General features: G+C 34.1%; 1 protein-coding gene and 1 pseudogene across 1 annotated transcript; one reads left to right on the forward strand and one right to left on the reverse strand.

Moving 5' to 3' along the window:
- The first annotated feature begins 16 nt into the window (after positions 1 to 16).
- On the forward strand, positions 17 to 5,150 carry LOC103842806 (annotated as a pseudogene).
- An 8,226-nt stretch (positions 5,151 to 13,376) lies between these two features.
- Positions 13,377 to 14,332, reverse strand: LOC103842808 (glutathione S-transferase U25). Its single transcript, XM_009119471.3, has 2 exons — positions 13,942 to 14,332; positions 13,377 to 13,858 (listed from the first exon to the last, which is right to left on the reverse strand). The coding sequence occupies exons 1-2, from the start codon at positions 14,254 to 14,256 to the stop codon at positions 13,514 to 13,516; spliced, it is 660 nt and encodes a 219-aa protein (XP_009117719.1). The 5' UTR covers positions 14,257 to 14,332; the 3' UTR covers positions 13,377 to 13,513.
- Positions 14,333 to 14,354: the final 22 nt, after the last annotated feature.

Consider the following 14,354-nt stretch of genomic DNA (forward strand, 5'->3'; position numbering starts at 1 on the left):
TTTATTCCCTTCTTGCATGCTAAATTGCTAATGAAAATATTGACTAATTAATTTTCTTTGGTCAAAAATTGATGAAATTAATGCAATATCTGACTTTATTGTGTGTTCTGAATATGAGTGTAGTAATCGGCTTTGTACTTGTGTTTTCTTCGACTATTGTAAGGTCACTGCATGCGTCATCGTTCTTATGATGGTGGGAAAATTCAAAATCCGGTTTATGCTTGGTACGGTTTAAGTATCGGTTAACATTAAGAGCATAACTTCACATAACAGCGACGCGCGTCTAAGATAAAGAGTTGATCACTTGTAACTTGTCTGCGTGCGTTGACTCAGGTTAAAAAGCGTACGGCGAGTAAGAAGATGATGAAAGGGATATCATTTTCTAGTTTCCAAACAAACATTGAATTCAATAGAGTGATGCCTCCGATCACCATTGTGAATCCAACCCCATCTCGATTTTACCGCCCTGCTCCGAGATGATTTATCCGTGTTCTCTCACTCTCCGTCGACTCATCAGCAAACCGGAATGCTAAATCTCCATTTGACTCCCACGCGCCGCCGCTGGTGGTTGTGGGATCAGCGAACGCCGACATCTACGTGGAGATCGATAGATTACCGAAAGAAGGCGAAACGATATCAGCCAAGACAGGGCAAGCTCTCGCCGGCGGAAAAAGGCGCGAATCAAGCCGCCTGTGGAGCAAAGCTTCTTTATCCGACTTAAGTCCTGTTCGTTTGGTTGCCGCAGGTTTCGGCGTCAGCGGCAGCGTCAATGAGAACAGTTGTTGTTCGTTTTGCAGACGCTGCCGCTGACGCTGCCGCATACTATATCGCGACCGCAGGTTTTATCGGCGTCAGCCGCAGGACGCGGCGTTCGGACGCGGCGTCAGACGCAGCTTCCTGCATCAACGAAACGAACAAGAGTTGACGCAGAATGTTGACGTTGCCGTTGCCGCTGCCGCCGGTACCTGCGGCAACCAAACGAACAGCCCTTTAGTGGGTCGTCTGGGGGACGACGCGCACGGAAAGCTTATCGCGTCTGCGTTGGGAGATGCGTGTGGAGTACACTTGGATTACGTGAGATCGGTGACGGACGAGTCGACGGGGCACGCGGTTGTGATGCTGCAATCGGACGGTGAGAACTCGATTATTATCGTAGGTGGTACTAACTTGAGAGGCTGGCCTGAGAAGATGAGCGACGATGAACTTGAGATCGTAAGGAATGCTGGTGTTGTGTTGTTGCAAAGAGAGATTCTGGATTTCATCAATATTCAAGTTGCTAAGGTAATGTGTGTCTTGTCTTAAAACACACAGTTTTGTCTAGTCTTGAAACATAGTTTGGGACTTTGGAATATGATTTAAATAGATTGATCAATATGCTTGAGATATTTTTTGATAATTTTTTTAAAATTCCCTTTTTTTAACATCATCATGTTGAGATTACTAATGCAAATGGTTTATCTTATATTTAGTTTATAGTTTTAACGACCAATATTATATTCAATTTCTCTGATTTTTATTAGAAATACTAATCCAAATACATATTATTATAAATTTATATATAAGTATATTAACATATTTTAATTAATCGGTTTCTGTAGTTTATTCGGTTAGATCAATTAATATACTGAACCATATCCATATACTGGGGTTTTCAAAATAATATTCATTCAGTTTATTTGATACTACCAAATCCAAACTATTTATTCTATTTTGGTTCGGTTTTAAATGGTTTGGTTTTACCGGATTGACCACTCTTAAGCTATTGTTATTTTGTTGACTTTTTATCGGTTGTAACTAATTATAGTCCTTTCAGTCCAAATACAATAAGTATTTAATTTTAAATTCAAGTTACCTAATCTGATTATTACATAGAAAAAAATGATCTAAAATCTACATCTCATAAATAAAAATATAAAATAAAATAACTTAATTTAACACATTGATTACTAATATAAATATTGAAGTTTTATAATTATAATATTAATCTAAATTTGTATCTAATTTAATAATTTTTATTAAAAACAAACTTTAGAATTAAAAGTTGTTAGGTGTATATATATTAGTCAGCACAAGAAGCAGAACATCAACTAGTTGATAATTATACAATATAAGACCCAGGTCTTCGGTTAGAAAAGAAATATTAAAAAAAAAGATTACGTGTGGGTTGTTTCCATAATATGTAAGAAAGTGGTTTACACTAAAGAAGGAGTAGGTTTGATTGTCTATGATGGCAAAAACTAGCACCTTTGGACTTTTGCAATAATGCTCTTTACTTTTCCGTAGGCAGCATTATTCAACAACCTTATTATAATTGTTTAGCTTCTCTCTCTCTCTCTCTCTCTCTCTCTCTGAAGCAATGGGAGGCTGTTTCTCTGTCTCAGTGTCATGTGATAACGTGGTAAATCAAGTCTGCCAATATCTATGCCTCAAAGGAAGTTATATCCACAACCTCTCCCAGAATCTAGCGACTCTCCAGAAAGCCATGGGATTGCTCAAGGCGAAGAGAGATGATGTTCAAGGGAGGGTAGGCAGAGAAGAGTTTACTGCGCATCGTCGAAGACTTGCTCAAGTCCAGGTATGGCTTAACAGTATCCTCACAATGGAAAACCAATATAATGAGCTTCTTAATACTAGTGACGTTGAGCTTCAAAGGTTGTGTCTTTGCCGATTATGCTCTAAAAGTATGAAACTTAGCTGTCGTTATGGGAAAAAGGTTATCCTGATGTTGAGGGAGGTAGAGAGTCTTATCTCTCAAGGAGAATTCGATGTAGTGACAGATGCAGCTCCTATAGCTGAGGGTGAAGAGTTGCCTGTCCAGTCGACGGTAGTTGGTCAGGAAACAATGCTGGAAATGGTATGGAACCGTCTGATGGAAGATGAAGTTGGGGTTGTGGGTCTGTATGGTATGGGTGGAGTTGGCAAAACCACCCTTCTCACGCAGATCAACAATAGGCTTTCTAATAAAACTGGTGGGTTTGATGTTGTGATATGGGTTGTTGTGTCTCAAAATGCAACAGCCCATAAGATTCAGGGGAGCATCGGTGAAAAGCTAGGCGTTGGGGGGAAAGAGTGGGACGAGAAAAGCGACGTGGAGAGATCCCATGACATCCACAAGGTTCTTCAGAGGAAGAAGTTTGTGTTGTTTCTGGATGATATATGGGAGAAAGTGAATTTAAGTACGATTGGAGTCCCCTATCCAAGCAGAGAAACGGGAAGCAAAGTAGCATTTACCACCCGTTCTCAAGACGTGTGTGGACGCATGGAGGTTGATGACCCGATTGAAGTCTGTTGTCTGGACACGGACAAAGCCTGGGATTTGTTCAAAAAGAAAGTCGGGGAAAACACGTTGGGAAGCCACCCAGACATTCCCGAGCTCGCAAGGAAAGTCGCAGGGAAATGTCGTGGCCTACCATTGGCCCTTAATGTCATCGGTGAAACAATGGCGAGAAAAAGATCAGTACAAGAGTGGCGTCGAGCAGTTGATGTGTTGACTTCATCCGCCACAGAGTTTTCAGGCGTGGAAGATGAGATTCTTCCGGTATTGAAGTATAGCTACGATAATTTGGATGGTGAGATGACCAAGTCATGTTTTCTATATTGCTCTCTGTATCCTGAAGATGGTCTTATTGATAAAGAAGAATCGATAGAGTACTGGATAGGAGAGGGGTTCATTGATGAGAAGGGAGGTAGAGAGAGGGCAATGAACCAAGGTTATGAGATACTCGGGACCCTCGTCCGTGCATGTTTGTTGTTGCAAGATGACAAGAAGGAATCAAAAGTAAAAATGCATGATGTGGTGCGGGAGATGGCCATGTGGATAGCCTCAGATCTAGGAAAGCATAAAGAAAGATGTATTGTACAAGCTGATACCGGGATACGTGAAATACCCGAAGTGAAGAATTGGAAAGATGTGAGAAGAATTTCGTTGATGAAAAATGATATTGAAACAATATCTGGGAGCCTTGAGTGTCCTGAACTTACAACCCTCTTCCTTCGAAAAAACGAACTCGTGGAGATCTCAGATGGATTCTTTCAGTCTATGCCAAAACTACTTGTTTTGGATTTATCAGGGAATAATCTCAGTGGATTTCGAATGGATATGTGCAGTTTGGTTTCCTTGAAATATCTTAACTTGTCATGGACAAAGATATCAGAAGTACCTTTTGGTTGAAAATGCTAACACATCTGAATTTGGAGTGGACGAGGAGCCTTGAGCGTTTAGATGGGATATCAGAATTGTCAAGCTTGAGGACACTGAAACTACTACATTCCAAAGTGCGGCTAGATATAAGCCTCATGAAGGAGCTTCATCTCTTACAACATATAGAGTATATAAGCCTAAGTATCTCGCCAAGAACATTGGTAGGGGAGAAATTGTTCTATGACCCCAGAATTGGAAGATGCATCCAACAACTTTCTATCGAGGACCCTGGGCAAGAGTCAGTAAAAGTAATAGTTTTGCCAGCTTTGGAAGGTCTCTGTGAGAAGATACTATGGAACAAAAGCCTGACAAGTCCATGCTTCTCAAACCTCACTAATGTGAGGATAAGTAACTGTGATGGTTTAAAGGATTTGACGTGGCTGTTGTTCGCTCCGAACCTTGTGGCTGACTCAGTGCAACTAGAGGATATAATAAGCAAAGAGAAAGCTGCGAGTGTTTTAGAGAATAATATTGTTCCTTTCCGGAAACTAGAAGTCCTTCATTTTGTCAAATTGCCTGAGCTTAAGAGCATATACTGGAATTCTCTGCCTTTTCAACGTCTGAGACGTCTCCGCCTAAGCAATGGCTGTAGGAAGCTGAGAAAGCTTCCTCTGAATTCTAAAAGCGTGGTTGACGTTGAAAAATTTGTCATAAAGTACGATGATGAAGAGTGGTTAGAAAGAGTTGAATGGGAGGACGAAGCCACAAAACTCCGTTTCTTACCTTTATGTACGACCCGATCGATGATCTTCTAAACTGTTTTTCTGTTTCTCTCTTTTTTTTCTTCTGAAATTGTATTTTGCCTACCTCTGTTTCTTCTGTTTTCTACGTTTCATGGTGTCTTCTCGTTTGTCCTAAAAATAAATCATCATTTATTGTCATATTATATGTCCCAAAAACATATTATTGTCCCAAGCAATAATACTATCAATGATCGTGATGGTGTTTATGTCTCTGTTTCTATGGTTTCTGGATTCGTGTTTGGTTTGTCAGTCTAGGGTTTATAAATTATGTATGATAGAGATACACTTCCATTATGTTGCTTGCAAAGTCAGTCTAATGACAACTCGTGTAACAACTTTAGGAGTAGGACCGTCTTTCAATTTTCTTGTAGGAAAGTCTAAATGTTTCTTCTCAGGTTCGTGCTCTTAAGCCAATCATTATGGCTTGCAAAGGCTAGTGTATCCGAGCTTCTTTGCCTGTTGGAAGAATCAATCCTTAAAACGAAATAATCAGAGATTTGTTGTTGGCTAGTCTCAAGGGAAACATATGGTTTATCTTCTTTAGTCCAGAAAAATAACGCAAGGGAAGTTTCTCCTTCTGCTCTGATGTTGACCATATATGTTGTGAATTGTGATGGTGTCCGTAACTATTGTTCTAATCTCATAAAGTTGTCGGGTACGGTTGGGTAAAACGAAACAACAAACAGGTATACATATATGTTAGCACATCTAGGATATAACGTATTAAAGAGAACCCAGGTTCTGATCAAGATATTTAAGCAAAGAGACTTCTCATTTCTCTCTGATGCTGACTAAATTAAGACAACATTATTTTGATTGACTGAAAACTGAACTCAAGTCTTCTCGATTAAGTGGTTTAGACTCTGTCGCAGAGCTTCTTTGTCAACACTCGCATGGTTTATAATTATTCTACGTGCACTTGTCTTTGATTTGTTAGCCTCTCCACCAATAAACGTTAGTGGTCACTCTTACGGCTTTAGTCGTTGATTCCTGCTCTTCCTTGTAACTTCTTAATCTGTGTGGTTTATGCAAATCTTCGAAGTGAATAATATTGTTACTGGGTTAATAATCTGTGTAATATTTTAGGTAGACCTAAGAGACTTGGTTTGTTTTAGGTCTCAGCTTGAATATCAGTAACCGGATCGCTACGACTTATTTATAACTATACTAGAGGTTCGCCGGCGCTACGCGCCGGGTTTGGGATTTTTTTTCCTATTTCAAATTGGTATCATTGTGTTCTTTTATTTTGTTGTTATGAGTGAGTGTAGGCAGGGTTGTGTTTATTTTAAATATTGGATATTTTGCATGATGTTTGTATTTTTGTATTACGGTAAGTAAGGTGAGTTTGGCTTGTGACTTAAGTAATTCGCAGAGAGTTATTTGGAAACGTTATAAACAGTCATATTTCATTGCATTGGAACTAAATATATTTTTCTCCTGGAACGTGGACAACATTCAAGGTTTTTTTTGCTTTGACTAACCTCCAAAAGAAAACCAAATTTCACCTGCAAATACCACTTACCTCCAGCCTCTACCTACTTCTATCAGGTGCTTCTCGACAGAAAAATGAATAGAGTAAGTGATCTAATATCGAAGATGCTATAGCTGCACAAACCCTTGCGTTTTTTATTAAAATGTTTGTCATTGAAGTGAACATAAATCTTTAACGAACACCAAAAGCTGGATTCATATGTAATGTTTTCCTTTAAAAATTTGGGAATTGTTGTATTCTATGTAGTATTTAGGACTGTATGTAGTGTTTTGTTGTTGTCGTGCTTGATTGCAATTTTCTCTCTGGAATAGAAAGGTTTTTGTTTTGTATCTTGAACTTAGTTTTACCTTTTACTCTACTGTAATTTGTTTGGTCAATGTTTAATGTGTCAAATTTCCGTTACTGTGTTAACTACAATGGAAGATGTATGAATTCGAAATGAATTTTGTATTATGTTTATGGGATCGTAAGCAAAGTTTTTGAAGCAGAGTTTGATATTTTTGGTTGGAAGAATATCTTTAACTTGTATGTTTTTTATTATAATTATTACACTTACAGAACTAAAATTATATAGCACTATCTCATTGCATGGGTTTATTTTTTCTTAATTTTGAAATTTTAATTTCTGCTTTATTTAAATTTAAAATTGGAACTAAAACCAAGCAACAGTTTAAAATTGTACAACCACACAGATCTTTTATGTAAAACCAAATGGTAGGAAGTTTTATTTCAAGCTAATAGAGAAGGTGAACGGGTTGATATTAATAAAGTCTGGTGTTACGGTGTTCTTAATCCAGAAGGTTGTTGAAGCCCATCATCATCGTGTAGAAATCGGTGAGTAAAAAGAAGTGGAAACACTTTCAGCAGACCGTGTTCGCCGTTCCGTCTCCAGGATGGCAGTTCAGCTCTGGCCACATTTTCAGAACCGAGCTCTTATATATATCCCTCATCTGAAGAAGTGGACGTTCCAGAGCCCTCTTGAAATTTATCATTCAATCCTCAACCAACGAAATACCTTTCTCTTCCGTGAGGTTGTTGATGATTTTGATTCCTTTGTCTGTCTCGCCGATGGCCATGATGAGAACACCAAAAATGTATCTTCCTTGTAGGTGACCACTCTTTGATGCTATGTGGATGTGATGTAGACCTAGGACTTGATTTTGAGATTGGAAGAATTGAATCATACCTTTTACAAAGTGAGCATCAGTATTGTCTGCTTTAAGGCAGGCGTCCATTAATGATTCGTACTGATTGGATAGGAGTGGCTTCTTAACAAAAGGCGAGAGGTTGAGATCTTTGGCAACAGAGGGGTTGTCTGGACGAAAGCTTAGGCTTCTGCATGTCAGTACCGTATTGAAGTAGTCGACGTGGGAGTTTTGGCCTACTTTCGAAACTATTAGAAGACGCATGTCTTCAGGCATGGCCTCAAGGGTCTGCATGATACTTTGTTTCGGATTGATGGAACTCATGAAAATATCCTCTGTCTGTGTATTTTTGCTTTTGATGTTATATTTTAGTTTTTTCTTTGCTTCTCTTTGTTTATATAGGGCCGAGGATGGTGCTTCGTGTTTGTTTTCCTTAGAGAAAATGGATTGATACGTTTTGCAATTGTTTTCGTATATTTATTGTAACCCATAATTGGACGGTTTAATTTTTTCCTCTGGATTTTCAACATTTATGTAATTACGTTACATGTGTGTCAATGGCTCATTAGCAACGGCCAGACAACTTTTTATTCTTAGATTGAAAGATATTTGTTATGAATATGAATGGTCAATATTTCTTATCCATTGTAAAAGTTTTTGTTTGGTTATTTTTAGTTTTGTTTGGTAAACCTAAGATATTTTTTTATGATGTTGTTATGGTATAGAGTTTTCTATCCCCTATATATTATTTGATAAGCATTACAACTTCTTTTTGTAGCCACATGTCATCACTAGGATGATTCTTAGAATCATTAGAGAAATATGTTGGTCCATCTAATTATATAATAAGTTTTTTATTAAACTAACAATAAATTCATTATTAATGTATTTCATTATTTCCTTAAATAAAATTACGGAATTGCCTAATGTGGTTAAAGTATATATATGACAATTAATGATTTTGAATAATAAAGATTTGATAAAAATTAGTGTATATTCTATCATATTTGTTTAATTTTAAACTATTAAATAAATTAAACAACCACAATAACCATATATTAAAAAATTTAGATTTTTCTATATATGTTGTATTTTGAATTTTGAAAAACGATTATAAATTACTAAAACTGTTAAAAGTTTCACATTGAAATGATTACAAAATTATATAAGTAAAAATTATAATTTAATTAATTATTAATATTGATATATATATATATATATATATATATATATATATCGTTTTAAATTAAACTATAAACCATATAAAATACATAAATCTTTTAGTTTCAAAATTTACTTTGAACAATTTTTTGGTAAAAGTTTTGTACGAACATTGACAACTTATTTTTTTTTTAAATTATAAATTATTAAAACTATTAATCTCACAATGAAAATTTTGTTGTTAGTAATTTAAATCTTTTGCTATAAAAGATACAAATGATCAAAAACACTATATGAGTAGAAATCATCATTTAATAGACATTAATATTAAAAATATACTAAAATATACTATGTATGTTAGTATCATTTAAATTTAATTACATATCCTATCAAATATTAAAAAAAATTGGATTAATAAAATTGATTTATATGTTCACACCAATTTAATTATATATTTAATAGTTACTGACTTTTAATTATTCAATATATCCCCTATATATTATTTGAGAAGCATTACAACTTCTTTTTGTAGCCACATGTCATCACTAGGATGATTCTTAGAATCATTAGAGAAATATGTTGGTCCATCTAATTATATAATAAGTTTTTTATTAAACTAACAATAAATTCATTATTAATGTATTTCATTATTTCCTTAAATAAAATTACGGAATTGCCTAATGTGGTTAAAGTATATATATGACAATTAATGATTTTGAATAATAAAGATTTGATAAAAATTAGTTTATATTCTATCATATTTGTTTAATTTTAAACTATTAAATAAATTAAACAACCACAATAACCATATATTAAAAAATTTAGATTTTTCTATATATGTTGTATTTTGAATTTTGAAAAACGATTATAAATTACTAAAACTGTTAAAAGTTTCACATTGAAATGATTACAAAATTATATAAGTAAAAATTATAATTTAATTAATTATTAATATTGATATATATATATATATATATATCGTTTTAAATTAAACTATAAACCATATAAAATACATAAATCTTTTAGTTTCAAAATTTACTTTGAACAATTTTTTGGTAAAAGTTTTGTACGAACATTGACAACTTATTTTTTTTTTAAATTATAAATTATTAAAACTATTAATCTCACAATGAAAATTTTGTTGTTAGTAATTTAAATCTTTTGCTATAAAAGATACAAATGATCAAAAACACTATATGAGTAGAAATCATCATTTAATAGACATTAATATTAAAAATATACTAAAATATACTATGTATGTTAGTATCATTTAAATTTAATTACATATCCTATCAAATATTAAAAAAAAATTGGATTAATAAAATTGATTTATATGTTCACACCAATTTAATTATATATTTAATAGTTACTGACTTTTAATTATTCAATATATATTTATTATTTCATAATATGTAAAAATATTTAATACATAAAATAATTTTTATATATAATGTTCATCCCGCGCAAGGCGCGGGTCTTAACCTAGTATTTATTATTTCATAATATGTAAAAATATTTAATACATAAAATAATTTTTATATATAATGTTCATCCCGCGCAAGGCGCGGGTCTTTACCTAGTGTTTTAGTATTTCATTTTGGAAGTTCGTATTAATATTATTTTTTAGTCTTCGGATTTGTCATAGCTTGATGTGTGTGTTATGGTATTGATCACAGGTTTTAACAAAACGATGGGCCTTCCCGAAATCTCCAAAGGCCCAGACGAATCAGATAATCTTGCGACATCGTTTAAAGCAGGGTGACGTGTCACAAAATGCCTCTCCCTCTATGCTGATGTGGCAGCAGGAGGTGAGAGAAAACTCTGTTTTATATATATAGATATTACACGGAACTGTGGGCCATGCTAAGTGAAACATTTTGTACAGACCCCAAATCTTTTGAAAAAAATGACATACAAATAGATTTCCAAAAAACAGTTTTAGACCCCCAAATTTGTAATAAAAAAAAAATTCACATAAACACAGTCGAGGCCACCCAAAATACAAGACCTCAGTTTTCGGAGGCAGCATTATTCGACAACCTTATTCGATTATTCCCCTCTCTCTCTGTCTCAATGTCATGTGATCAAGTGGTGAATCAAATCTCCCAATGTCTATGCCTCAATGGAACTTATATCTACAACCTCCCCGAGAGAATCTAGCAAGATTCACACGAGATAGTTAGGTTCAGAAATTCTAGCAAGATTGGGATTTAGTGAGACACGAGACAGTCTGGTTCCAAAACTATGAGTGTTCAGTTGTTCCCTTATCAGAATTTGCATTGGTGTGTTCCTTTTGTTCACGTTTCCTGAATTATTAGTTTGATGTCCAAATATTTGTAAAATAATCTACAAGATGTGAACTCTGCTGTCCACATTCTCTAACGTTTTCTTGTACTATGGTACGCAAAGTGGCATGAACCTCCTACAATGACTCTGTTTTCTTGCGCAACAAGAAAGATAATGCATATGGAAACGGAAACAGAGGCTCTGTTTTCATTAACGTCGTGTTAAACAATGTCAGCTAATTTTATTACAAGATTAACACTGAGGAAAGTTATTTAGGCCCTAATAAAGGAAAGTTATTTGGGCCCTATTAGATAGCGGGCTCTGTATCTTCTACGTAAGTCGTGACCCAAACGGATCTACCGAGTGACAGTCATCGGTGCTGGCCTGGAGTCAGTCACTCGGTGGGAGGAATCTGAATCTACAACACCTATCTCGATGGATGGTTAACGCTTGAGATCGAGAATAAAACCTCGCTTCGCAGGTACTGCCATTGTTTCAAACATTTGGGTATTCAATTAGCTTAGGCTTCACTCCAGCTCAATTCACATTATTTTGCATCGAATGTGTTTTGTTTTGGAACTTCAGAGGATCTAGTGAAGAAAAAGACTGACACTTTGATAACAATCAGTTTGTTTTGCCTGAGAAAGAATGATTTCAAACTCAAATCTCGCTCTCCAGTCTTAAATTTTCATTCCCCCGCTAATTATTGTTACTTATCCTCTGTTTTTTTTTTGTACAGTGATGGGAGGTTGATTCTTCTCATCAAAGATAGATTAGAGATTACGTGTCTGTATGTATGGGTGAAGTAGGCAAAAAGTTCACTCCTTTCACGCTAATAGATGCTAAGTCTTACTTGAAAGTCCATAAATCTGTAAGACTGAAGTTAAGATATTTGCCTACTTCTTCCATACCATACATACTTACACTTAATCCTGAATCCATCTCTCACGAGTAAACTACTCGAGTCTAAACCCTGAGAAAGCCTCTGCACTTTGTTTGTCAGTGTCACTTATACATGAAACCCTGAATTCGTATGTTTCTCTTCCTTTTACCATTACTTCCTCTTTAAGTTTAGGTCATTGCTGAACTGGGCGATTTCCGCTGATTTCTGGTTTAGAAAATATCGGCGTAAAGAAACCACCGGAAAGCAGCGGAAATGGCATGGAGATATCACCGGAAATCGCCCATTAGGCCATTAGTGAGAGAGATAGAGAGACAACGGCACCTAGGGTTTCTGTCTTTTTTACCAAATAAAACTGTATTTATATGTTGGACATATTTACCGGTTTGGTTAAAACATTTTAAATTTAATTTGGGTTAAAATCTAGTTAGGCTAAATTGCTTCGGTTATGTAGACTTCTAGATAAGTCTACAACAATATATTTTTTTTTGTTATTTTTATCTATACTATTATTTGAGAACTGATTTTGCTGATTTGTCATGCTCTACGTAATTTTAGGTTTAATCATATTATATGCTTAATTATTAATCTTAATAAATAATTTTAAAAATAATTTAGTAATTTAGATAATAATTTATCATTATCTTAAGATTAATTAAAATATTCTAACGATAATATCAAAATTAAATTTATATTATATTTACTTTAGTAATTTGTCATGTTTCACATAATTTTAGGATAGTCATATTTTATGTTTAATTATTAATTTTAATAAATAATTTAGTAATTCTAACGATAATATCATAATTAAATTTATATTTTATTTTCTTTAGTAATATTAAAATATGATATATATGCTTATACTATATTTGGTTTAGTAATATTAAACCAACTTTATTTTAATATATATATATATGTATACCACATAAGATAGAGCTTTAAAGTCCTTATTACCCTTAATAAATAATTAGATTAGATTTGATAATATAAAATTATCCATAAATTAAAATAAATTTCATTAATTTGATAATCAGAGCATTAACTAAAAAGATTCTATATTATGTTATTCAAAAATATTTTACATTATAATATTTTATAAATAAATATAAATCTATGTATATAGTTTTATGTATATATGAATATTTTCAAATTTATTTTACATAGTAAAAGATATTTTATTAAAATATTTTTACCATATATAAAAAATTAATGTTTAATTAATTATTAAATATTTCAAAAGCATAAAATAATTATTCTAATAGTTTTTGAATTGATAATATATCTATTTCTTATTTTTTTTCTAAAATATCAAAACATCTAGTTTTTTATTGTTTTATAATTTTAATACATAAGTTTAAAAAATAATTATTTTTATTGGTTAAATGACTAGATTCAATTGTCATTAGTGAGTAGACTTTTTTGTAAGTCGACATTGATTTTTTTTTGTTTTTTTTTTAAATTTTTTAAAGTAATTTTAATATATGAATTGCTAAATTTCTTTATTTACTTTTAGCAGTTATAATATACAAAACATCAACTGAAAAGGTACAAAAAAGACAGAACACAGATTAAATTATAACAGAACTACTCGATGCCAATTTTTTTCTTTAGCTCAGGAACGAACTTAGTGATCTTGTTTGAATCAGGAAGAGACTTAGCCACACTCTCTCTCTTCATACACCTTTTAGCCCAAGCAATCAGCTTTGGACACTCTGCTTCGATGCTAAAATTGCCACACTTCTCCAAAACGTCGAACCAGCAGTAGAATCCAATCATAGCTATATCCACATAACCGAATGTTTCGCCTCCAAAGTAAGTCTTGTCTCCAAGCTCAGACTCTAGCATCTTGAGCATCTCAATGAACTCCTTCGTCCCCGCCTCTTGCTCCTCTCCTTTCGCTCCCCATATCAACCTCGTTGGACCATACACCTAAAAACCACAATTGTTAATTAATCACATTAAACCAAACTCTAATAAAAGCTTAAATATTTAGAAAAAGTTTTTTTAGTTACCTTTTTGTCGATGAAATCTCCCCAAAACTTGGCCTGAGCTCTTTGGTAAGGATCAGAAGGAAGGAATGGGTTGCCCCCTGGCCAAGTCTCGTCGATGTACTCGACCTGGATGAGAGATTCACAAACCGGTTTACCATTGTGGATGAGAACCGGGATTTTCTTATGAACCGGGTTCATCTCGAGGAGAATCGGGCTCTTATTGAATAGGTCTTGTTCTCTGTAGTCGAACTTGATGTTCTTCTCCTCTAGAGCAACCCTCGTCCTCATTCCAAACATACTCGGCCAGTAGTCCAGAAGAATCACCTCGTCCGCCATTGTTGCTCTTCCGATTAACCTCACTGAGATATACTAATGTGTTTGTTTTGGTGTCTTTAAGTGTATTATGGATAGAAGAAGCAAGGTTCGGTCATTTA

The sequence above is a fragment of the Brassica rapa genome, chromosome A09, assembly GCF_000309985.2.
Source record: "Brassica rapa cultivar Chiifu-401-42 chromosome A09, CAAS_Brap_v3.01, whole genome shotgun sequence".
NCBI lineage: Eukaryota > Viridiplantae > Streptophyta > Magnoliopsida > Brassicales > Brassicaceae > Brassica > Brassica rapa.